The sequence below is a fragment of the Mchenga conophoros genome, linkage group LG15 (assembly GCF_057382185.1).
Source record: "Mchenga conophoros isolate Kocher_MC1m ecotype Shallow Benthic linkage group LG15, M_conophoros_male_GT1.1, whole genome shotgun sequence".
NCBI classification, from domain to species: domain Eukaryota; kingdom Metazoa; phylum Chordata; class Actinopteri; order Cichliformes; family Cichlidae; genus Mchenga; species Mchenga conophoros.
Genome location: NC_140540.1, coordinates 26,456,791 through 26,483,526, shown reverse-complemented (window position 1 = coordinate 26,483,526; position 26,736 = coordinate 26,456,791). Strand labels below are relative to the sequence as shown.

Genomic DNA, 26,736 nt, shown 5'->3' with positions numbered 1-26,736 from the left:
AAAGAGATGCTGAACGCAAAACAAACAAAAACAGAGAATTTTACATTGCATTCACAGGGAGATGATGAAATGTTCATAATATATATGAAAAGAATTAGGACTTTATAAATCTTTTTACAAACATATAGATGTTAATAATCGCTGCACGTGTGACGATGTTCATGCAAACTTTATTCTGATGGCCGTCCTGTGAATGAGGGACTTCTGTGCACACTGAGATGTTTAACCTGAGCTCAATCATTTGAGTATGAATGTGAGTGCTCCTTCTGTGAGCTCTCCTCAGGGTTTTGCTTATAAAGACAGTTTTCCTCATTTTTCAGCTTTAATTTTTCTTAATTATTTTCGTTTAGCTTCTGATTTCATCTGCTTAGGCGGCACTGATGAAGGTGGACTTGCATTTATCATCTGTTTCTCTCTAAATGCGGTCCACACCCAAACCGACCATGACATTGTTTCATTGGTGCGATTACGTCAAACATCATATCTGATAGGAACAACTGCCAGAACACAATTAAGACTACAAAGGAAAAAAAAATTATTTTTCAAATCTCTGGCTGACACCTCCGCCCTCAGCCTGCTCTCCACAATGTTTGTGACATTTAGATGTTTGGTGGAGGCCGTAGAAGGACAATGTTCTCCTTGTTGTCTGTGATTGAAGAGCTTGTGTACAGTTGTAAACAAGCACAGCGTCCTTTAAGTGCATCTAAGAGGAAAACCAGAGAAAGGAGTGTTTGTGTAAGAGCAGGTAAGGCTGTGATTTACGGCTCTCTGTGGTTTGTTTCAGCCGGGTTTGGTTCTTGGAGGTCGGAGCCTCTGAGCATCAGAGGAATGTGAAAGCTTGTACAGTAAACTCACTGAGGTGAGCAAAGACAAACGCTGCAGCTGCGACTGCTGTGCGTTGTGTTTTCGGGCCTGTTTTGTGGGCAGAGTCATGGAAATGATCCTGATGTGACTGAGCAGCCAGACCGAAGCTGAGAAAACACCTCTGACACCGATGCAGACCAAAGACGAGCCGACACAAAGAGGACCGAGGGAATCTGCTGAGCTGACAGTTTGTAACGATGCTCTGAGGTCTGACCCAAAACCATCAAAGCATCACGGAAGGGGTTCATCACGAAGCGTGGACCATCCAGCTGATGTTTCTTGAAACACTTATGACGTTCATGGTGTAGCCCTCCAAGTCAGTCTGTGCGGAAGCCTCAATTCAATTCAGTTTTTTGTGCTGACTCGCTGATTTTTATACAGTGCCAAATTATAACAAAAGTCACCTCAAGATGCTTTACATTGTAAGGTAGAGCCTTCAATAATACATACAGAGAAAAACCCAACAATCATTTGACCCTCCTATGAGCAAGCACTTTGGCGACAGTGGGAAGGAAAAACTCCCTTTTAACAGGAAGAAACCTCCAGCAGAACCAGACTCAGGGAGGGGCGGGGCCATCTGTTGTGACCGGTTGGGGAGAGAGAAGGAAGACAGGATAAAAGAAATGCTGTAGAACAGAGACAGAGATTAATAACAAGTATGATTCAGTGCAGAGAGGTCTCTTAACACACAGTGAGTGAAGAAGAAACACCCAGTGCATCATGGGATTCCCCCAGCAGCCTACACCTATTGCAGCATAACTAAGGGAGGATTCTCTCTCAGTTTTATCTGAATTTAGAAGCAGAGCATTAGAGGTCAAGAACTTAGCGACGCTAGATCCAGACTTCAGGCTGACAGCTCTCCACATGGTTGACTTTGTGAAACATTAGCACTGCGTCGCTTTCTGTGGCTCATCACTGCAACAACTACCAATGGGAACAAAGAATACTGTCAGAATGTCATCTACGTCATCTACACAATTAGTTTGCACCATCCAGAAGCCAATCCTGTTACGAGTAGGGATGGGTATCGTTTAGGTTTTATCCGATACCGGTGCCAAACCGGTACTTTTGAAACGGTGCCAGTGCTTAAACGGTGCTCGAACCGGTGCTCAAACCGGTGCTTAAAGAATGGAGAACACAAAATTGGTCCAAAAACCTCTCATGTTCAGCTGTTTTTTTGTAAAAAGATAACAATGTTAGCCTTTTCTGCAGCTATATGGGATTTATGGCATCACTCTTGGCTGGAAGCAATGCTTATACAATTGAAAAAACACAAACTTTGTCCAAAGACCTCTCATGTTTAACTGTTTTCCACTTTTTCTTTGGTCATTTTAGCCTTTTTGTCCAGGGTGAAGGGAGAATCTGCCATCAAACAAGAAGACAGCCGCATGTAGCTATGATGATGTTTGCTAGTTCACCTTACATGCATTAATTTAATAAGTGGTTAGCCTACTCAACGTAAATTACACACGAACAACATTACGCTACTCACGCAGAGAAGAACGGCTGCTGCTGCCATCATCATCCGTCATCATTTCTGCTACACTGGCAGGGCTAGGGGCCAGGACTCTCCTCTTCGTGTTTTTGGGGGATGTTGCTAACTCCGGGTCCGATAACAGGCAACCCACCCGCAGTAGATGTGCTCGGTGTGAGGTCTCGCAGCAAGCTATCAAATACGGCGCATTTCTCAGCTTTTAAAAAAAAAACGCTATGAGTCGCCAGGTGTTTCGTTCGGATTTGAAGTGTTACCTCCTTTGACAGTATCACAGTATCAGCTTAAAGCACTTGTTGCAGGCTGCTGAGTTTGCATATTTTGCTGTGAAGTACAGCCAGACTTTTGACCGCTTCGCCTTGGGCATTTTTAATCTGTAGCTCTGCTCTAAAAGAACGTACGTACCTGGACCCGCCTACTATCCTCGGAAACGTAAAATGATTGGCTAGAAGTGTATCACAGCTCAGGAAAAAAAAGCACCGAAATAAAGCACCAAAATGTGCGCTGCTTTTCGGTCTGGTTACTACCGTTTATGTCAGAACCGGTACCCATCCCTAGTTACGAGTTCAAATGACATAAAACAACAACACAGCAAACTAGTGGAAATGGTTGACTAATGAAATGTAAGCTATTTCTCTGCAGGCAGCAGCATGAATGCATTTTAAATGGTTTCATTTCTTAAAGGCTAAAGAAATTTGTGCACTTGCTTTAACTAATTGTCCAGAAACAGTCATATGGCAGCCCAGAGGAAAATAAAAGGACCAGATATTCAAATAAATTCAAGGGCAGAGTCTAATTTGACTGACAAAACTTTAATTTGGGTACAGTCCTCGCAGTCAGACGGTAACTTCAAGGAGGACCTGCTCAGCTGTCTTATCAGAGGCTGACACTTTCTCACCTGTCTGAACCAAACTGGCACACAGAAACAGATTCAATCAGGCGGAACCACCTGTTCAGTTTTTTGAATTATCTGTTTTTTATTTGCACACACAGGTCTTGTGTCTCTGTCGTAGAAACGCTACCTGCACAGCTACAGCTTCGGGGACGTGAAGCAGCAGAAAGACAATAACAGCACAGCGATGAGGGAAGGTGGCGAAGGACAACAGTTTCCCGACACATACATCAACAGATCGGGTCACCTACACTCAGTCACAACAACATCACACAAACCCTTTTAAAACCTTCAGAAACACCACACAGGAACCAGAAACCTGTTACTATCATGTAATCTTCAGTAACTGAATCACTGCACTGTGAACACTAACGCTGAGGAGTTCAAGACAGTCGAACTCGTTAGACAACATTTCACAGCCAAGCCTGAGAAACAGGACAGTAGCTTTTCAATCCGGATGAGTGGATGTTCAGGTCGGCTCAGGATTGCCAGCTTCCTGCTAAACAGACCTGAAGACAAACTGCAGCAACATCTGGCTGCAGCTGCAGGAATTTCCTACCCTGCCTGTAAACATTGTGACATCAGAAATGCACTCAGACACGCACAACACAGGACATGCTGATTTCCTCTGAGCTGCACTTGATTCGAGCACCTCTGAAGGGTCAAACATCCCATCACATGCTTCCTGTCCTGATGTCACCATACGGACATGGCAACCTTGGTGAAAGAGAAAAATACACTGCTGGAACAAAGACTCGCCTGGACCATTATATTTGTGAAGTCACAGTCTCCGTTCCTGCTGATAATTTTCCAAGGATTATTCCTAAATGCTGATCAGTTTTAAGCCTGGTTTCCAAAATGGCTTGCAGATATGCAGCAACCACAGGCACTCAAAAGCAGCTCTATTATTGCAGCCTGTAGAAGATCTGCCAACAGGACACACAGGGCCAGATTTACTAAAGCAGCACAAACTGGACTTTGGCATAAAATCAAAAAAGGAACCGTCAGTATTTTCAAAGAGAACAATGTGATAAGTGGTGGGAATGAGAGCTGATTTACAAACCTTTATGACACACAGTTTAACACTAATCACTCAGATATTTAACACAGAAAAAGGTCTTTTACTGTGCTTGATATTGAAATGGACTGACTGTTTTAAATCACCTGTAAAACTAACTACGCCTACAAGCACTATTCACAAGTTTAGTTCATCTGGCTCATGAAAGAGAGTCAGCCAATCACGTGGGCTTGCACTGAGCTCAGCTGAGCATGACTCTGGGGTCTGTTCAGTCTCTGTCTGTCATCCTAAAGTCAATTTTTATCAAACATCATCAAATCTTTGAATCTTTGAATCTTTTTGGATACATGGTGTACATGTTTTCAGCCAGGAGCCTCCAGGCTGAATGCTGGGAGAACATAAACGTCCCTCAGCTGGTAGACATGGTTGGCTTAAAGTTGGGAGCCACCCTGTCCAAACACTGTTGGAGGAACAAAAAGGTGTGACTCTGAGACTTTGTGTTATTTACTTAAATGGTGTCCAAAAGGTGATTCTGTTCATCTGGAAGTAGCGCCCACTGAAGGAACAATGGGCTCCCAGCCCATGTGGGCTGATTTCAGTCATTATGCAAATGCACTGTTTATAAGATTTGGGGAAACCTGCAGTCAGCTGAGACTGAAGAAGTCACTTGGATGAGTGACGAAACGTTTCTCCCACAAAACGCTACGTCCAGATGAACAGAATCAACTTTTGGAGATTTATTTTCCTGGATGATTGAGAATGCATCAAGACATACTTATATGATGGTTGTTGTACTCTTTGCTTACTGGAACTTATTTAACAGCCACCATAATTAAAAACACACCAAACATGTTAAATCCTGAGCAGAACCTGTTGTCTTACATAAGAGCTGCCCCGAGCCAGAGAATACCAAAAGGGCGAGAGTCACCAGAAACCACAGGCAGCCGAGTGCCGACTCGCTTTGCTTGTTACACAACAGTTGGAGGAGCCGGAGCTGGAAAACAATGAAACATGGAGAGAAACTGGAGGAGGAGAAAAGATGGAATAAACCGAGCAACAGTGAAAATATAACGGGAATATTACATAAATGAAATCACAGGCTTTAAAAATTTACACGGTTTCATGGTTCAGTGGTCGATAAAGCCTCCAGCCCTAATGATGTGAAACCTTCCCATGAATCCACCCTGCATTAAAGCTTTTATTTTGAAGGAAATCACTTATTATTTAGCTAACCTATTTAACTTATTATTTATTTATGGCTGCAGGCTGAAAAAGTGGCGTCTCACCACAAAGTAACTACCAGGAAAATCTGCTTCAGTGGTTTGATTTCTGTTTCCACACCAGGCCCAGTGAAAGTGTTTGACAAAAAAAACCTTCCTGTTCCTTCACAGTAAACTTCCTCAAGCTGCTTCGCAGTGCATGAACTTCTGCATCAGAGTGAAAGATCAGCCTTGTGTCTGAACTGGATTCACTGAAAATAGAAAATAAACTTTTACAGCTCTCATTAAAACAAACAGGAGCTTCTATCCTTACATATTTTAATATTTAGTCCAACTTTGGAGGCTGAAGAATGAAGCTACTAACTGTGGAGCTTTGCTGTGTGCAGCTTCTTTTCAGCAGCTTTTGTTTTTCACAGCTGGGTGGTGATCAAGACCCGGATACATCTGGGAGCTTCACCAGTCAGTCAGTATACCGTCACTAACCAAAGTGAATTCAGAACCTGCTGAGCAACAACGGAAAACAGCCTGAACAGAGCCAGCAAGACAACGACACAATGCTCGAAAGCAGTGGAAACAAAAGCCACAACACATCAGGACTCGTTTTCCTGAAGAACCGAAGCTGGAAGGACGGATGGAAAGATGTGTCCAGGATATAGGAAAGAGGATAACTGGATATATGCTTTTCCAATCCGTACAAATCCTATATGAAGACAGAGGAGTTCAAAGAAGGGCCGGGGCTCTGCATGAGTCTTTTTATAAAAATGTAAGAGAGGAAAAAAAGGGACCTGGGACCTTGTGCACCTGGTGACCTGGTGCACAAAGAAATGAAAAACTAGAGTTCACCTGATGGGTCTTCCCAACAACAGTCACACTTCCTTAGAAAGTAACGAGGTACAAAAGAAAACAAAAAAAAGTTCATCATAAAACAACTGAAAACAAAAACAAAATACTCTGGAGTAAAACTTCATGGGTGCCATCACCATGTAATTTAGGGTAAAGCCACAAGTATCTGAACACTGAGTTTCTGTCCTGTCACAGCTAAATGTGACTGCGAGCGTTTTTACTTTCACACAGACGTTACTGACTTCACGCCAAGTCCACTTGTATGACTGTGGACGGGGAGGGCCAGCAAGGGCAGTTTATCATGATGTGGGAAAACACACACAGAGGAAGGGAGAGAGAGAGTATTATGTGAGTAATTGGAAGCAGCTGTGGAGGGAAACGCTGTTTGGTTGGAAGCTGTTCTGAGAACAGCAGCAGCAGGGTGATGTAACACAGTGACAGCCACACAATGCTAACACAAAGAGGTTATGGGGCTTTTATACAGGAGCTTTTTAAAATCTGATACCAAGCAAGCACTTTGGCGACAGTGGGAAGGAAAAACCCCCTTTTAACAGGAAGAAACCTCCAGCATAGTGGTATCCAAACCCAGGCCTTGAGGGCCAGTATCCTGCAGGTTTTCGATGAGTCCTTGATCCATTACAGCTGATTTAATTGGCTAAATGACCTCCTCAACATGTCTTGAAGTTCTTCAGAGGCCTGCTAAAAAAGTAATCATGTGATTCAGGTGTGTAGACCCAGGGTGAGATCTAAAACCTGCAGGACACCGGCCCTCGAGGCCTGGAGATTAATAACAAGTATGATTTAGTGCAGAGAGGTCACGGCAGATGGCCACCCCTTCCTGAGCCTGGTTCTGCTGGAGGTTTCTTCCTGTTAAAAGGGAGTTTTCCTTCCTGCTCATAGGGCAGGGGTGGGCAACTCCAGGCCTCGAGGTCCAGTGTCCTGCAAGTTTTAGATATCACCCTGGGTCAACACACCTGAATCAAATGATTAGTTCATTACCAGGCTTCTGGAGAACTACAAGGCATGTTGAGGAGGTCATTTAGCCATTTGAATCATCTGTGTTGGATCAAGGACACATCTAAAACCTGCAGGACACCGGCCCTTGAGGCCTGGAGTTGCCCACCCCTGTCATAGGGGGTCATATAATGGTACGTTTTTTCTCGGTGTGTATTATTGCAGGATCTTCCTTACAGTATAAAGCACCTTGAGGTGACTGTTGTTGTGATTTGGAGCTGTATGAAAATAACACTGAATTGAAAAATCCAATAACTGTGAAGTTTACCTGTTTAGAAATGGAGGATGAGTTCTCAGATAAATTTTAGTTGGCCTGGACGCAGAAACAAAGCTAACACCTCTTATATGTTTATATTATTATTATTGTTATATACATTATTAGAAGAAGCTGAAGCCTTTTGACTTTCATGGGTATCTTTGCAGCCATATTTGGAATTTCATTCATATTAGAGGATTCTGCTCCTCGTCATCAAGCCCACCACAGCAGTTCCCATTTCACGGTCATGTTGAGATTTTCCACTGCCGTCTTCACCCTCAGCAGGCCAACCAAAGCCTTTCAGACAGACGACTCCTGAAATTACAGCTGCAGGCACCCAACAAACCTCATTATCACGAGCTGTACTATTACAGTTTCCTCCATCCTCCAAGTAATCAAAGCATGATGAGTGTGTGTGTGTGTCTGTGTGCGTGTGTTCAGCGGCCCCTGATGTTTGTGTTTATTGTGTTTGGAGAGTGATGCTCTGTGATTCAGATGCTTGTTTGATTCTCAATTCAAAAATTTTCTCCAAACTGCGTCTCCTTTGTCTTTTGTTCAGAGACACTTTAAATCGTCTCTTTGCTCCAGTAAACTGGAGTCTGAGCTGTTTGCAATCCACTCTGAATGGGTCTTTTCGTGAGCACTGCCCCACACTCAGCTGAGTCCACAGCACCGCAACCAAAGCCACAAAGTGGGAAAAAAAGAAGCAGCAGCGGTTTCTGCCAAGAACAGCCCCGGCCTTGTTAAATTCAGGTTGAGGTATGCTGGCTGACAGCTCCGTCCACTTTCTGTGTTGACGCTGAAGGCCACAGAGCTCGAACAGATTTAATTCAACAGCACGTGAGCCTTTATGACGTTCCTACTTCTTTGCTCTCCTCAGACTTGGAGCCAGCTGGAGGTGCTCGAGTTGGTAAGACTGTTCTAAAACTTTAGAAAATGAAGACAAACATAACTGAAAATGAAAGAAAGATTCAGATATATATGTTTCATTAAAAAAAGAAGCATCTCGACTGCAGCCGCTGTGTCTCTGCACTCCAACGTCAGTGAGAAAACGGGCAGACATAAACCCTGGGCCCTGCTCTAACTGGAAAGTGATCAACATCATGTTAGGATTCTTAACCATTGCCTCATAGAGTCATTTAACACCACAGCTTCACAAACAAAGCAACTGAAGCAACAATAAAGCAATAATGTTCTTAAAAAATGATAAACTATCAGGATCTACTCATTTAAGATGTTTTTGGGTAGTTGGAGCTGCACTTTGGTCTTTTGGCCTTTCAGTATTTTATTCTGGATTTTCTGTAAGCTCTCAGCTCTGACCTTCTTAAAAGGCTACTCATTTTTATATTTTTATCCAGTGTTGATTGCAGTCTTGTGCTCTCGGTGTAAAGAATCTCAAACATCCAGCTGAACCTCCTGCCCGTACCAGGACGACAATCATGGTGAATATGTGATCCAATTAGATTTATTATCCTGGAGCGGCTTCACTCTGTGGTCTAACGGAGTTCTGCTTGGCTGAGGCGGATCTTATCAGCTTGGTCTTGTGCCTCGTGTATGAACAAAACCTCTCAGTTGCTGGACACTGAAAACTAAACAGCTTAAAGAAAGAACAACAGAGCGGCTGAGCCTATCGCCTGTTTCCATCGAGCAGAAAGTGGTGGTCTTGCACGACAACGCGGAGGTTAATTAGGTGGAAAATCCACTGCACATTCCAGCCGAACACAGACACCTTTTTTCTTTGAATCATGCTTGGTGCAGCAGCAGTGATCACAGCAGCTCGTGACCTGAGCCACAGCCTGCTTAAAAACTGCAGAGAGAAGCAGCTTTAAAGTTCTATCAGGTGTTTTCAACTTTAACAAAAGCAGGAGTTATTGTGTGTTGCTCTGATGTTGCACATATATGACTAAAATCATGACTTAAGTGATAAATGTGGATTATTTTTGTCTGCTCTGGTTCCCACTTCAGTTTTTGAGATATAGAAAAACATGGAGATACACACTTCGGATGTATATTGAGGAAAAGAGCAGGAAATCCCTGCAACATCCTCCATCTGTCCCCCAAAATTAAATTCCATCGATCGTTGTTTACATGGAACGTCTGTTTTAAGTCAGACTGGAAGAAAAACAAATGAACTGCCTATAAACTGAGCAGCTATATTTACTGGAGGATTTCCCCATGGACCATTGTAGTGGAGGCTGCAGGTCATCTCAGTTTGATGGCCGGGTGTATCTACTGGACGTGGAGTTCACAGTTGAGAAGTTTGTGGAGTTTGAGGCAGAAAGACAGCAGGACATCCTGCTACTGTGCTGCTCAGAATTGGACCTGCTGATGGAAGAGTCCTCACAGATCTGGAACTAAAACTGCAGCTCTGATTAACATGTCTGTCACTGTAATGGTGATGTACGTCCCCATAGTCAGCCAGGAAAGGCCCATCAGTGAAAGCCAGAAAAAAAAGTTTGCTCTTGTCCGGGATGTGTAGTCTGATACGACCTCTGCAGTTAACATGTCGATCTTTGAATATTACACAAACACTGAGTGGAGGTGTTTGTGTGGAGCACCCACCCAAAAACCTGATGTGTTTGTTCAGTCTCCAACATCTGAAATGATTCATGCACTCTGATACATGCTGTTTTGTGCAACTCATCTCCCAACAGACACAAATTAGCCTGACAAAAAGCAACGCAGAGACGTATTAATGGACAATGAAGCAGCTGAAACTGAATCATCAAAACAAACAAACAAAAAAAAAAACAGGCATAAAAACACAAAGAAATCTTGAATCTCTCAGGTTTTTACAGTTTTCTCCAGGTTTCGAGGAGCAGGCGTCCGTATCTGTGTTTAGAATGCAAACAGGAACAAATACGTATAAAAACAAACTCCAAAGGTGCATCTGTGAAGTGTGATGTGAAGTTTTTTCTTTCATGACTGAAGTTGACAAAGACATAATTCTGATCCACATAATTCTGGGACACTGACTCTCTCCATCAACGGACCTAAATCATTATCACACCGAGAATCTTGCCATCTTTCACTGACTATACACTGACTCTCATTAGCACACAGCAGAGCCTAATGATGCTACTCTGTATTCATTAACATGCTGTTTAGATGTCATGTGACATACGGACAGCCAAGACCAAACACTCGACTGACAGAGCATCGAGCTCAGTAAAATCAGGTTCTATTGTTGGTCAGAGACCTAGGCTGATCTCTGGCCTCCCACATGTCACGCTGATCACTGAGGTGTTTCAGTTATTGATCTCTGAGGCCTCCATAGGGGATCAGTGTGGCTTTTATTCTTACTCATGCTGAACAAAACATCCTCCTTCTAGCTTTGGACTGACCTCCTTCTTTCCTCACTCACAGAAGCTGTTTTTATTTTACTGGTAGAATCTGTTTGCAAAGAAATCCTGAAATCTGTCTACTATTCAAGTCATCCATCGGTTTGTAGAGACTTTTAGAAACGTTATTTGCAGGGTAGGGAGGGAACGTTCCTGGCGTGATGGCACCACATTCGTAGCAATAAAAACGTGAGCTTTGGTTTCCTCCAAATATATTTTGGTTCTGGCCCAAAACGCTGTGAAAATATTGGTGTGTGTATACAGCATGTTCATTTTGGCATGACTTTGGGCCTGCAGCTTCCACAGTGGTTTTCTGGACAGAGCGCTGCAGTGTTCGACCCGCTGGGGCGTTTCCCCGCCACCGCGCTGCCACCTGAGCCGCTCGTCTTACAACACAAACAACCACAAACCAGGTCAGCGACAGCGCAGGAAACTCACCAGCAGCCATTCCGTCAGGAGGGCAGAGAAGCACGCAGCGCCAGGGTTTGTTTACAGCTTCATCTGCTTCACACTCCTACAAGAAGTGTGTAAACTCACTGATGTGTGAAACTAATCACGTCTGGCTTGACCGACTGCAGACGTGCGGGGTGCATCATGCCAAAAACTTCTCAACACTCCATTTTAAAGTTTGGGCTCATCTTAATGCTAGAACTTGTGATAATATACATGTCTGCATACCTGTGGCCACTGGATGTCATCACTAAACCCAAGTGTGTGTGTGTGTAACTGTGACTGAGGATGAATCTGAGCTAACACCATGTCTGAGTCGAAGTTTAACTGAGTCGAAGCTTTGGTGCTGCTGATGGGGAAGACCCATCATTTATGATCACAGCTGTGACATTCATGTTATACACCAACATGTGTTCAGAAACTTTACAACACTACACCCACAAACCAAAGCCTTCATGCGTACCTGCTTCAGAATAAAAATACCAATTTAGTTTCCTGACAAGAACACCTGCTGAGCTTTGAACTCCTCACAAACACACAGGTGCTCACCTGTGCAGGACCACATGCAAGACTCTACTGTGAATACCTGAGCTTGCTGAAATGTGTGCACCTGAGGTCTTATGTTGATGCTGCTGCTTTTAAAAAAACAAAAGACATCACAATTTCATTGTTTAACAATGACTATATTGAAGATCAGTGAATAACAGCACAGGTAAATGTGCCTTTTAGTTTAAGAAGATGCAGTTCAGCCAAAGTATGTTGTAAATAAAGTTTTCTACAGAGATTTTATTCAAATGTTTTTGAGAGATGCTCTGTTTAATATGCTGCTGATAGTCTGCTGCTGTTTCAGAAAGAGAGATCACAATGGAGACCCAGCATGTCCGTCTGCAGCCGTAAACGCATGATGTGCGAGCGATCCAAGCAGCTTTTGGATTCAGAGTTTAGGTTTACAAGCAGGATGGGCCCCAGAAATCCATTATACTGATGAGGGGCCTCAAAAAGACAAAAGCATGAATATGCGTGTGTGTGTGTGTGTGTGTGTGTGTGTGTGTGTGTGTGTGTGTGTGTGTGCGCGCACGCGCGCGCGTTTTCAGGTCCTGAACTCTCCTCTCTGGAGGTTTTGGGGGCACTACAGGACGCCACTTACCCTTTAATGAGCCTGCTCTTTAGTTTGTGCCTCACACACACACACACGCATCTGGTTTGCTATCCTCGTGGGGACATCCCATTGTCATAATGCTTTCCCTAGCCCTTAACCCTTACCCTAAACCTAACCATAACCTAATTGTAAGCCTGACACTAAAACCACATTTTGAGTGTGAAAATTGCTTTCAACCCCGAGGGGACCTGGATTGTGGTCCCCACTGAAAGTCCCCACCAGTATAGTAAATGTCAGATTTTGGTCCCCACCAGGATAGTACGCACGCACGCACGCACGCACGCACGCACGCACGCACGCACGCACGCACACACACACACACACACACACACACACACACACACACACACACACACACACACACAACAAAGCCACCACAGGGGCCTGCTGGGGTTTATTTAACAGGGTTTCCCCTAATAGATAGATAGACAGCTGTTGGATTTCACGCTCAGTTTCCTGCTGTGAAATTCGGGGAAACAACAAGTGAAGAAAGGCTGTGGATCATCAGGAATTTAATGAAGAAGAGTTTGTGCAATATGTTTTAGGCCACATGAAGAAGATGGTAATTTTATGACATATAAAATAAGTGTAATAAGTCTTTCTTAATGCGCCACAGCGGCTTTGATGTTAATTACGGCCCCGACATGGACACAAAGGACATTTGACTCAGACCGCAGTGATACATCAGTCCAACGATGTGAAGAATGCAAATATGTGGCATTCTGTGCTTCTGTATCTGAAAAGTAAAGACCATCTGCCTGCATTGTTTTTAATGGCCTACAGGGGGCAACTTCCCTGGTTATAAAAACTATTCAGACTATACTGAGTTTTTGCACATGAAGCGATCACTAACCACATGTTATGTTGTTTGATATTTTTGACATGTGGCAATCTAGGATCAAGTGAAAAAGGCTCCAGTCATATGAGCCTAAAGACTGATCTGCAACCAGCTGCCAACAACCCAGTCACCAGGGAAAAATTAGTATTTCCTATAAAATATATCCATCCATCCATCCATCCATCCATCCATCCATCCATCTTCTTACGTCTATCTGGAGCCAAGTCGCGGGGGCAGCAGCCTAAGGAGAGAAGCCCAGACCTCCCTCTCCCCTGCCACCTCATTCAGCTTGTCGGGGGAACACCAAGGCATTCCCAGGCCAGCCGAGAGATATAATCCCTCCAGCGTGACCTCCTTCCAGTGAGGCATGCCTAAAACACCTCACCCAGGAGGCATCTTTGTCAGATGCCACAACACCTCAACTGGCTCCTTTCGATATGGAGGAGCAGCGGCTCTGCTCTGATGGCTGAACTCCTCACCCTATCTCCAAGGGAGAAGCCAGACACCCTTTGGAGGAAGCTCATTTCCACTGCTTGTATCTGCGATCTCGTTCTTTCTGTCACTATCCACAGCTCGTGAGCATAGGTGAGGGTAGGGATGTAGATCGACCGGTAAATTATTATAATAATATTATGTTATTAGTAGGGATGGGTATCGTTTAGGTTTTATCCGATACCAGTACCAAACCGGTACTTTTGAAACGGTGCCGGTGCTCAAACGGTGCTCGAACCGGTGCTTAAAGAATGGAGAACACAAAATTGGTCCAAAAACCTCTCATGTTCAGCTGTTTTTTTTGTAAAAAGATATCAATGGTAGACTTTTCTGCAGCTATAGGGCATATATGGCATCACTCTTGGCTGGAAGCAGTGCTTAAACAATGGAAAAAACACAAACTTTGTCCTAAACCTCTCATGTTTAGCTGTTTCCCACTTTTTCTTTGGTCATTTTAGCCTTTTTTGCCAGGGTGAAGGGAGTATCTGCCATCAAACAAGAAGACAGATGCATGTAACTACGACGGTGTTTGCTAGTTCACCTTACATGCATTAATTTAATAACGTGGTTAGCCTCCTCAACGTAAATTACACACAAACAACATTAAGCTACTCAAGCAGAGAAGAACGGCTGCTGCTGCCATCATCATCCGTCATCATCTCTGCTACACTGGCAGGGCTAGGGGCCAGGACTCTACTCTTCGGGTTCTTGGGGGATGTTGCTAACTCAGGGTCCGATAACAGGCACCACACCCGCAGTAGATGTGCTCGGTGTGAGGTCTCGCAGCAAGCTATCAAATGCGGTGCATTTCTCGGCTTTTAAAAAACCGTTATGCGTCGCCAGGTGTTTCATCAGATTCGAGGTGTTACCTCCTTTGCACAGTATCACAGTATCAGCTTAAAGCACTTGTTGCTGCTGAGTTTGCATATTTTGCTGTGAAGTACAGCCAGACTTTTGACCGCTTCGCCTTGGGCATTTTTAATCTGTAGCTCTGTTCTAAAAGAACGTATGTACCTGGGCCCGCCTACTATCCTTGGAAACGTAAAACGATTGGCTAGAATCTAAAGTGTATCACAGCTCAGGAAAAAAAAGCACCGAAATAAAGCACCGAAATGTGCACTGCTTTACGGTCTGGTTACTACCGTTTATGTCAGAACCAATACCGGTACCCATCCCTAATTATTAGTATATGAAACTAAGTAGTTCCTGGAGGTTGATAACTGATGATGGTTGATGGGATAACAAAGGTTAGTCACACAGGCCAACACCTTGGTCAGTGACTCTCTGGCACCACCGGTAGCTAAAAACCACCACAACCTCATGTGACTGCTAACAAATGAACTTCAAATACCAACCAGCTGCTCTTCAATCTGTAGATAAACTGAAAACAACGCAAACCATAGTTTCTTTAAAGTAGAAGTTGCACCTTTTGAAACTGAGGCACGTCTTTTACTTTGAAGGCGAAGTTTCTTTATGTCCAGTCTGTGTTATAGTTTTATAAGTTTCACTGCTGTTCAGCTGGTAGTTAGTATTTGCAAACACTTTCCTAATTAGTCGCTAGTTTCAAACTTCAAACAGTACAAGATGATGTTGATTTTTTTCATTGTTGATTGCACCATGACACATTCCCTGTTTGTGTAAATATGATTGTGATACACATGGTATCTGTGAACTGCCACCAGGGGGCATTGTCCACCGGAGGCCCTGTCTGAGTGGCTAATGCTGCTTTTTGATTTGTAGTTTAGTTTTGTGCTTTTTCCTCATTGTGAGGATCTCTGCTGTCACTCATCACCCAGTTAAAGCCAAATTTTCAACCAATCAGAAATCTACATACAGTGTCACAGCTGCTTTAGTCAGATCTCCATCTTTTATATACAGACTGTAGTAATAGTGAGCATGCTGTGGAGGACAGAGGAGGTTAGCAGAGGCCCCAAACACATTTTACTCCACAGGCTCACTGGAGAATAATGATCACTAATTATAAGTCATTTAATATTTCAAAGATCCCAAACCACAAGCAGAGAAGAATGCTCTGATGATGCATTTTCCTGCCATCAGTATACCTCAGAGCTGATGGTCACATGTCTGTAAAGTTTCAGTCCAAAGAGGAAACATCTGCTTACAGCTGCTGCTGGAGGAGGACATGCCATGTCTACTCACGTTATGTAACCAGTTTCAGTCTGCAGACACACACACCAACCTCCAGGACCTGCTGCGCACTGTTAGCACTCTGCTCACATTACACAAGCACAAGTCATCCTCTTTAAGGACTGTCCGAGAGAACAGCACACAAAACCTGCAGCTTCTGCTCAAAAACACCACAAAACACTCACTCCTACAGACTCACTGCTGTGGGAGAACACTCCCACACAAACATCAGTAGAGAAAAGACAAAAACTCACCCAAAGTAAAGTCCTGGAATAAAAAGAATTATGTCCGAGGAACGATCCTGGACTTTTCCTCCGCTCTGCTCACATGTTGTGTTTCCGTCCTGACAGCAGGAGGGCGGGGTCCTGCAGCTGGACCACGACCAGCCACACGAAGAGGAGGAAGATGATGTGCTGTAACCAGGCCACCCCTCTCAGACTCAAGTAGATTTCTTAAAGTCAGTTCCACGGTGAGCTCTGTGTCCTCTCACCGTCCACACAGCGGGGTGAAGGCTGTTCCCCGAATGTTGTCTTTAAGACAGAAGAAATTAAACTGCAACAAGTCTGACGAGCCTTTGGGACACTCGGAGCTTCATAACTCACACGATCACAAATATGAATGCAACACGTGAGAGTCATTTAAAACATTCTAAAGCTGCAAAAACAAAGCTGAGAGAGAGGAACATGGATTTCTTACTGATGACGTATTTATTTATTTACAGCTGATTGAACTTTTTTATAAACTCGATCAATGCGATCAGAACCAGTTCATTATTAAATGTAATCAGCTCGAAACACGAGATGAAGTGAATACACATTAGGTGTAGTATACTGCCCCCTGCCTGCTGTACCTGTGTATTACTACAAGCAGAAAGCAGCAGGAGCTAGTGGCTCATGCTGACCTGAGACTCCAGACAAAAACAAAATGTGTGGTAAAATAAAAAAGCCGAAGCACAGAACATAAATTCACATTTATTTTTATTATGAAGTTTTTCTTTTTGAACCATTAATATTATGACCATTTGTTAAGTATTTATTTTTATTGGAAATGCTTATGGTATGTTCTAGATTCTAGTTGATGCCACTAAAAACTCCTTTATTATTACTTCTGATTTTCAGCTGTGCACTTCAGGAAATTTTAAAGGGAGGAACAGAGTATTGGGACTTTCTGCTGCTCAACACTTTTGTTGGAGCTTTTTTTTTTCCTCATGAATGAAAACAGGAAGTGATTCACAACTTTAAAGTAAAACTTTATTGGTCCAAGTATATTTGAGGTATTTGTGAGATGAAGAAGTAAACATTTATACATTAAAAACACAAAGCAAAGGACAGAAAGACAAACAGTGAAATACAGGCACTGTGCATCAGACTGAGCTCAGCAGGTTAAAGCCGTTTCATTGGTCCAGATGAAAACTGTTTTTTTCCCTTTTCTGTGCTCAGACTGTTTCCTCTGGTAGGAGGAGCTTGCTGCTGTCATGTCGTCACAGCATCAAGCATGAGTTAAAGTGAGCCACCGTCAGCAGGTACTTCCTCATGTTCTCCCTGTGTGCATTTATCAGACACATGCAGCAACACGCCGGCACCCCTGGAGGTCAGCTGGTGTTCATGGGCTCTCCAGGTCAGTGAGTGACCCTGAAAACAGCAAACACAGAATAACTTCAGAAATGAGACCAGAGACAAGCTGCCAGGTGACACACCCCCCCGTCCCAAATGAGCCAATCAACAGGATTGCAGAGTCATTTTCACTGCAGCTTCAAAGTAACTGGCTGATAGCTGTGTGACGTCTTCATTTTGAGGGACACTGAAGTGAAGATGTTAGTATCTCCATAACAAACACACCAGGAAAAGAAGGCAGGATTCACAGCAACCTCACGTGCTCGCGGTTGGCACTGATGCCAAATAAAGATGGCACGATACCACTTTTTTATGTCCGATACCGATACCGATATCATAAATTTGGATATCTGCCGATACCGATATGAATCCGATATAGTGTTTTTTAATCAACAAAACAGTTTTTTAAATATCTTGCTGCATTTTGTATAAGTTCATACTCAAGTTTAAAACAACAACTACACTAAAGCTATTCTGTTATACCTGTATGCAAAAAAAAATATTTCATAGTTCAGCAATACTGATCAATCTAATAAACTTAAACCTACACCATCCTCACTATTCTGGTATTTTAAAGAGTACTTAGCATAAATATTAAGCAACCTAACTAATAGGGTTCCAACTCCCAGCAACAACAAAAATAAATAAATAAAAAATAGGGAACCACCCCTCACGCTCCACCTCATGATGCTTAATCGACGTAATCAACCTTAATTTGATGCAGTGTGAAAAAAAATGCACAGAAATCAATTATTTTTCAAGAAATATTAAATAGATTCAACATCTTTCTTCAACAAAATTGCAGACTGCACAGATGGTACCTTCCCAAAGGAAAAAGTACTATAGCTTACTAGGGTATATATATTAGACTTAATAGTCACTATATACAGTAATTGACTTCTATTCATTTTACATCAAATTAAAACTTTGGGTGTCAGATAATTATTTATTAAAAGCTAGACATTTTAAATGAGAATAAGAAAGAAAAGTATGTCTTTGTGCCCCCTTTTCCCTGTTAATGCCCTATCGGCCCCCCTGGCTAAACTTTGCTAGATCCGCCCCTGCACAGTTACCAGCGTCAGCTACGTAGAAAAAGATCCTGGAGTAGAAAGTAATATTAAATACATTCTAACAACAGCTGATCAAGCTTAAACGTGCTGCTGTTGTTCAGCCGCTGGTTTCCTCTTTCTGGTGCAAAATGGGCCAAAAGCAAACTAGAGACACGGACTCGCGACAGAAAAGCCGATCAGCTGATCGTTAAGCAGTTTCATGATTGAAGTAGCAGCAGGAGAGGCAGTCGCTTGTTAAGCTTAACGCAGGAATGCTTTACAAACATTCAGAGATGGACTTACACACTTGCTTTACTTCTCTCGGGATAACTTTGTCGGAGATGAAATGCCGGGTTGCTAGCGAAGCTCCAAATGCTATCCAGACCACCGACAGGTCCTGCATGCCACAGCCGCTCTATCACGTGATGCATACTGCTCCGAAGTGCTAACGTTCTGAGGTGAGTTACGGCGTGTTGCAAGTTTTGTGAGGTGCTTTCGTGATATTTAATGGATCGGATTACATTTTTTATTTTTCTCCGATATCCGATCCAGTAATTTAGGTCAGTATCGGACCGATACCGATACGTAATATCGGATCGGTCCATCTCTAATGCCAAATGGCCGATTGCTGTTTGTTCGCACGGCAGACAAAAAAAAGTTCTGGACAGATGTGCATGGAAACTTTAACCAGAGGTGGCTGGGGTTTAGTCATTAACCTTTAGAGGTGATCTGGAATTTTTTGACAGATTCTTTTTCAACATCGGAGCCAAAAGAAAAAGCAAGGGTTTCTTTTCATACTTTCGTGCAGCTCCGTCGTCCTGATGCGGCTCTCGTTCAGAGTTAAAAATGAGGTAATCCTCTGCATGGGGTCAGAGGTCACAGCATTGTCAGAGCCAACCTCACAGGTCATCACCAAGATGGGACCTTTCACTGCCTTCAGCCAGAGTTGAACGCTCTCCTAAAGAAACACAGACACACTTATAAATGACTGAGGCAGCAGAGACGTGGCCGTCTGAACTCTGCATCACCTCTGTAGGAGCAGGAACGTCCAGCTTAGTGTCCTCGGGAGCTTTGACAATGATGGCCGTCTGATCCCGGTACACTCCAAGTCGACTGATGTCCTCGAACGTCACATAGGCAAGCGTAAAAAAGGGTTAAAGAAAACTTCTCACTTTAAAGAAAAGAGCAAAAATCTGTAGACTTAAGGCACTTTTATATACCTGATGCTGAGCAATGTGACTGATTCTCAGACTTATTATAGATTTTTCCTGCAGTTTCACTGAACCCAGGATCTCTGCATTATTATTTTCATATTTCTGGAGATGACTCTTTCAGCTAACAAGAAAGAAATCGAGAATGCTAATCCTACTACTTTCTTAAAATACCATAATAATCCAGGAAAATGGGCTCAACAGGAGACCCTGGGCCGGACTCGGCACATGTTTGGAGCTCGCATGAGGAGCTGGAGGACGGTGGCCTGTCGAAAGGCTGACGGCCTCTGAGAGGGGTGACCTCTGACCTCAGTCCCACATGGAAGGATATGAAGAGTTTTCCACGTTGTCCGTAAGGCTGAAAAGCTGCTGGGCACAGCTTCTGATGAAGCCGTCCAGCGCTTCCTCCACCAGCTTCAGCTTCTGAATCTCTCTATGGAACTTCTGCTGGTTCCTCCACAGGAAGCTGGAGATGGAGCTCCAACCTCTGCACACAGAGAAGGTTCATGCTAAAAGAGGAACTACCGACTCCTAACCCGAACTGGAAAAAACATCTTCAGCTGCTCTCACAGTCTCCTTGCACACTGCGTTTAACCTGCAATTTAACCTGAAGATGATTAACTTCCCTCCAAACCTGCTGTTTATCAGTGAGAGGCACTCAAACAAAAACTGCACTGCAGAACAAACCTGCACAAATTTGACTGGAGGAAAATTAGAATCACATAAAAACTTAATTTATGGAAAAAGATAGTGAGGCAGATCCTAACACATCCATCATGCTCTCGTTCAGGACTCACATCCACTTGATCTTGTGGGCCGACTCTCTCTGGATGAGGCTGATGCCGTCCAGGACCCTGGCGATGGCGTGCACTTGCTGCACGGAGGTCTGCAGGTTCGCTGCCACCTGCCTGATGTCCAGGGAGCCGTCAGGAGCTGCCAGCAGCAGCTCCAGGAAACCGCGAGTCAACGAGCCCAGAGGTTTGCCTGAACACAACGGAGCCGTTTGCTTCACAGTGCCGAGCTTTCACCAAAACTGTGTCTGATTCAGTAACAATCATTCAAAGGTACTGCAGTAGAGTCCAGGATTAGAAATGAGTAGAATACTAAGACTCACCGCGCTTGATGCTCTGCTGGAGGGAAGCACTGCAGAAGAAAAGAAGACTGCATTTGAGACTGTGCTGAACTAACAAGCTGCGAGAGGCAGTTAGAACTTTTTAATTAACAGACAACACAAAACACAGAGACGTAAGTTACCTGATATTGTCGTCCCAATCCCAGCCCGGACCCTGGAAAACAGAAACTATAAAATGAATCAATCGAATCACATTAGAGTCAAGATCAGGGCCAATGTTTCTCACTAGGGCAGCTTTGCATGACTGACATGTTCATCCTCTGCAGCAGCTTTTTTTTTTTTTTTTTTTTTTTCTTTTAGCTCCTATCGCTTTAAAGCTGCACTACTGTACTACTTTTCATTGATTAGCCATCCTCTGGAAGCCTACTGAGGGGCAGTTTATTTATGTGTAAAAGATGATGGCTGAGCAAGAAAAAAATGGAAACCAGATGATTGATGAATGAGCCTCGGCTTTTAATGCTTGACTCATGTTGATGACTTTGAATTTGGCTGGAATAATGGCACCAGTGTGACAGGGCTGCTCATGTGTGGCTCTGCTTTTGTGACCCATGTCATTCATGAAACCAAGTCTCTGTGTCATTGCTGCCACTGTAAATGAAATGGTCAGTGAAGCTGAAGTTTCACCAAGGAATTTTTCTCCTGTTTTCCGAACAGCGCACGGATTGTTCCTAAGAATTTTGTGTCTGTCTGAGCGACCCCTGGATCCTGTTGATGCCTGCTTGGTGCCCGTGCACTAATGCTCTTTAACTGCATGCTTCTGGCATGTGATTCTGGTAACCACATTGTTCTGGTCTTGCTTCACCTAACAGCTGCCTTTGACACAGTAGACTACAATAGTCTACTATCTAGATTAAATGATCTAGTGGGCATTGGTGGCACTGCACTTAATTCGTTTAGGTCACACTTAGCAAACAGAACTTTCTCCACCATCCTTCTCGGTTCTGAATTGTCTTCTGCTTCTCTGTCATTAGGCGTCCCACAGGGCTCAATTTTAGGGCCACTTCTGTTTTTGCTGTATTTACTTTAGTTTTTCTTTTAGTTAATTGACCTTTCTAATTTGGTGATTGAGTTGAACCAGATTTATGAAAGAACAGCAGTAAATCTCATTAGAGACTTTCCGACATACTTTTTATTTCACAGCTTTAAAGATGATTCATTTTCTTAAAATATTAGCTAATTATTATCAGAGAAATGTTTCAGCACACGTCAACACGCTGCTCATTCCTCTTCATGTCCAACTAACAGTGAAGCTGCTGTCATTTTTCTGCACATGTGCTGCGTGTGTGCAGTTTGTCCAAAGCACGCAGCTATCCACAGAGACCTTCAGTTCAACCTCAGCAGTTTCTGAAAAATCACAACTAACCAAATCAGAACAGACTCCCACCTGTTGCTGTGGATTCGGTGCAGTTGGACGTTCCTCTCTAAATTCATCTTCCTCTCTGTCGTTACTGCAGCCTCCGGCGTGCCACTGCTCGTCTTCCTCAGAGGAATCGACCTCCCAGGCACTGAGCAGACCCAGCTGCCCATCCAGGCAAGGGGGCATGAGCGGAATGGCATCACTGGTGACTCCCTTTCTGCAGATATCCTCCGGCAGGAAGTGGTCTTCACAGATTAAAAGGTCCTCTCCAGTGTCCTGCCTGTGCGTCTCCCTCAGGGCGGCCAGCCAAACCTGAGCATAGCCGCCAGAGTTACTGCAGGTCAGTTGGACCTGATCACCCCACATGAGGCACTGCAGGGGAAACTGCACCACACCTCAACACAGTGATTTCATGACCTACACCAAAGTTCTAACGCCTATTTCATCTTTTATTCCATCTGCCTGCTGCCGCACGCCCTCAGAATCACAATAACTCATCTCTAATGAAATTAAAAACCAGCATTATTAGTTCATGGTTTGGTCCATGAACTAATTTGGCAAATTTGGCAAATTTGATCACGCCGCCATCTTCCTCGTGCCAAAATACAAACAAAGGCTGAAACAGGAAGTTCCGGTTCAGAGGAAGGTCGCGCGCTGGACGGATCGATCGGTGGCCGCTTTACAGGACGCACTCGATGACGCACACTGGGGCATGTTCAGAAACAGCTCCGATAATGATGTCAACGTGTTTACGGAAGCGGTTGTGGGATTCATCGGGAAACTAGCGGATGATACCGTGGAGACAAAGACTGTCACAACGTTTCCCAACCAGAAGCCGTGGGTGGATAAAACCATCCGCGACGCTCTGAGATCCCGCACCGCTGCCTACAACACGGGACTCACGACGGGGGACATGGACCCGTACAAAGCTGCGTCATATAACGTGCGGAGGGCGGTGAAAGAGGCGAAGCAGCGCTACGGGAGGAAACTAGAGTCACAACTGCAACAGAGTGACTCTAGGAGCCTGTGGCAGGGACTAAGGACAATAACGGACTATAAAGCACCAACAACCAGTATGACGAACGCGGCCGTGACTCTGGCAGATGAGCTGAACACTTTCTATGCTCGCTTCGAGGCTGCAGCTAAGGACTCCAACAATGCTAGTGCTAGCAGCGCTAACGGCTGCAGACAGGAAGATACTGCCAGCACCGGAAACGTGCTCGTCATCTCCGAGCATGAAGTAAGGAGAGCCTTCAAAAGAGTGAACACCAGGAAAGCAGCAGGACCAGACGGCATCCTAGGTCGTATCCTAAGAGACTGCGCATACCAGCTAGCTCCTGTGTTCACTGAGATATTCAACATCTCTTTATCTCAGTCGGTGATCCCCACATGCTTCAAAGACTCCATCATTGTTCCTGTGCCGAAGAAACCCCACCCTGCTTCTCTCAATGACTATCGCCCTGTAGCCCTCACCTCAGTAGTGATGAAGTGCTTTGAACGCCTGGTCAGAGACTTCATCATTTCTTCACTACCAGACACACTGGACCCACTACAGTTCCACAGACGATGCCATCTCTCATCTCCTCCACACATCACTCACTCACTCACTTGGACACTAGAAGGGGGAATTATGTTAAAATGCTCTTCATAGACTACAGCTCTGCATTTAACACCATAATTCCCTCCACACTCACCACCAAGCTGGAGCATCTGGGACTCAGCTCATCTATGTGTCAGTGGATCTCCAACTTCCTAACTGGCAGACCACAGGCAGTAAGGATGGCGGACATGTCTCAGCCTCCATCACTCTCAGCACTGGAGCCCCCCAGGGGTGTGTCCTGAGCCCCCTGCTGTACTCTTTGTACACATATGACTGTGTGGCCACTACCAGCTCCACCATCATCAAGTTTGCTGACGACACCGTCGTGGTGGGCCTGATCTCTGATAACAACGAGACGGCCTACCTGAAGGAGATTAGGAATCTGGAGAACTGGTGCCAGAGGAACAACCTCCTTCTAAACGTCAGTAAGACAAAGGAGCTGATAGTGGACTTCAGCACTAAGCAGGAGAGGAACTACCAGACCCCCGTCATCAACGAGTGCCCAGTGGAGAGAGTGGACAGCTTCAAATACCTCGGAGTTCACATCACGCAGGACCTGTCATGGTCCTGTCACATCAACACCGTGGTGAAAAAGGCCCGTCAGCGTCTCTACCACCTCAGACGCTTGAGAGACTTCCAACTGCCCTCCAAGGTGCTCAGGAACTTTTACTCCTGCACCATAGAGAGCATCCTGACGGGAAACATCTTAACCTGGTTCGGGAACAGCACCATGCAGGACAGACGAGCTCTACAGAGGGTTGTGCGATCAGCTGAGCGCACCATCCGCTCCGAGCTCCCTGACTTGCACTCAATCTACAGCAGGCGGTGCTGGACCAAGGCCAGGAAGATCGTGAAGGACCTCAGCCATCCCAACAACAGACTGTTCTCTCTGTTGAGGTCAGGAAAGCGATTCCGCTCCCTGAAGACCAACACAGAGAGACTGAGGAGGAGCTTCTTCCCGCAGGCGATACGGTTTCTCAATCACACCACCACACAGTACTGACCCACACATACAGTTCTTACACACACACTGGACATTCTGGACATTGTTTTCACTTCATCACTTAAATCACTTTAAGCATATCTGCACTGTACAAGACATAATGTGGATTGCACAACACTGGACATTATATTCTTCATTTCCAGTTAATACTTGTACAGCTGCTGTTATTGTGTATATATTTATTTATATTTCTTCATACATTCTTATATAGTTCTATATTGTGTATTTTGTTGTACAGTTATTTTATTTTCAACTTTAATTTATATATTTTATCTTATTCTTTCCCAGTTAAATTTACCCTTCATTCTAATTTGTGTTGTACAGTTATTTCATTTTTAACCTTAATTTATATTTTATTCCTTCCTAGTTAAATTTACCCTTTTTAATTTTTCATATTTATTTCCTATCTTATTCATAGCCTTTTCCTTTTTTGTTTTCTTTAGGTCACGAGCAGTTGTCCAAGCATTTCACTACATATCGTACTGTGTATGACTGTGTACGTGACAAATAAAATTTGAATTTGAATTTTTAATCAGTGTTTCATGAGAGCAAACAGCAACGGTTGCTTTTTGGTTGATTTTTTTATGTTTTAGCTTATGTGAAGCACTTTGTGATTTTTATCTTGAAAGGTGCTATTTAAATAAAATTTTACTCACTTACTTACTTTTACTTGCTGACGTCACTCAGTTTGGTTTTCATGTGTTTTTAAAAAAAGTTTCCAAACCATTTCTTTACTTTAAAACTAAAAACAAAGACGTAATAACGTGAGCCTGGGAATGTTTGCAAACTGAGTTTGAAAACTCAGTCAGTCAGTCTGCCCCAGGGCAGCTGTGGCCACAGCTGTAGCTTGCGTCCACCAGTGTGTGAATGTGAGAGTGAATGAATAGTGGAATTGTACAGCGCTTTGAGGTTCTCGAAAAGCGCTATATACATGCAATCCATTAAAACATTTTCATGGTTTAGAAGGAAAGGTTTGGAAAAGTCTTTGAATGTTTTGGAAATTTTTTCAGGATAATAAAATACTTTTTTCAAAGTAAACCTCCTTCATACAAAGCCAGCGGACACACAGCGGAGCTCGTACCTGGACCCGAGTCGGGTCTTTGGGGAAGCTGAAGAACCTCTTGGGGGGTGGCTGGAAGGCCCCCCGGGTGTAGTGAGCTACGCGGTTCGGACACCCAGAAACCACACACTTCACCATGCTAACCGCCTCTCCAACTGCATCCGGGATCTGTTTGTTACCGGTAAGACTCACAATCCGGACTTAACCCACGTACACCCGCCGCGTGCCGTTTGTTTATGTCTCGTGTCACCGGAAAAACACGTGCATGACCCGGATGTATAAATGCGGAAGAAGGTAAAGTAAAGAGACACGCCCCCTCTTCCTGCGCAGATTATAAAGCAGAGATTTAGAGTTTAAGACCGACGGAGACAAACTCCCCAGAGGTCTCCGAGCACAGTGTACATGGCTTCAGTGCTGGATCAGTGGGACAAGTAGGTCCAGATCGCAAGAACAAAGTATGTTTCCTTCTTAAAGTTAATGAGCCTGAACTTCAGAAGCCTAAATACTGAGGTTAGATTTGGATGTTTGGAGTTTTTACAGGGTGGGGTTGCTAGCCCCACGCCCAACCCTCCTCCTTTATCATCCGGGCTTGGGACCGGCAATGGCAGAGTTATGGAGATCACTAGCTGCCCGATGCGCCGCCCGGCATAGGAGGAACCAAGTGCTAAGATTTGGATGATCCTC

The 26,736-nt window shown here is 44.1% G+C and overlaps 1 protein-coding gene and 1 long non-coding RNA gene across 3 annotated transcripts; one reads left to right on the top strand and one right to left on the bottom strand.

Annotated features, from left to right (window-relative positions):
• Window positions 1–7,406: 7,406 nt before the first annotated feature.
• Window positions 7,407–8,601, top strand: LOC146558492 (uncharacterized). Its single transcript, XR_014888473.1, has 4 exons — window positions 7,407–7,477; window positions 7,767–7,990; window positions 8,159–8,358; window positions 8,480–8,601. It is a non-coding gene; the product is annotated as an uncharacterized LOC146558492 (long non-coding RNA).
• Window positions 8,602–17,263: 8,662 nt separating this feature from the next.
• LOC146558491 (transcription factor E2F6-like) lies at window positions 17,264–26,322 on the bottom strand. Of its 2 annotated transcripts, XM_085245984.1 has the most exons (9): window positions 26,074–26,322; window positions 22,417–22,701; window positions 21,155–21,186; window positions 21,015–21,043; window positions 20,698–20,884; window positions 20,233–20,387; window positions 19,718–19,833; window positions 19,488–19,647; window positions 17,264–17,658 (listed from the first exon to the last, which is right to left on the bottom strand). In XM_085245984.1, the coding sequence occupies exons 1-9, from the start codon at window positions 26,188–26,190 to the stop codon at window positions 17,630–17,632; spliced, it is 1,110 nt and encodes a 369-aa protein (XP_085102110.1). In that variant the 5' UTR covers window positions 26,191–26,322; the 3' UTR covers window positions 17,264–17,629. The 2 variants fall into 2 exon arrangements, with proteins under 2 accessions (XP_085102110.1, XP_085102111.1); XM_085245985.1 differs by lacking the exon at window positions 22,417–22,701.
• Between the last annotated feature and the right edge of the window lie 414 nt (window positions 26,323–26,736).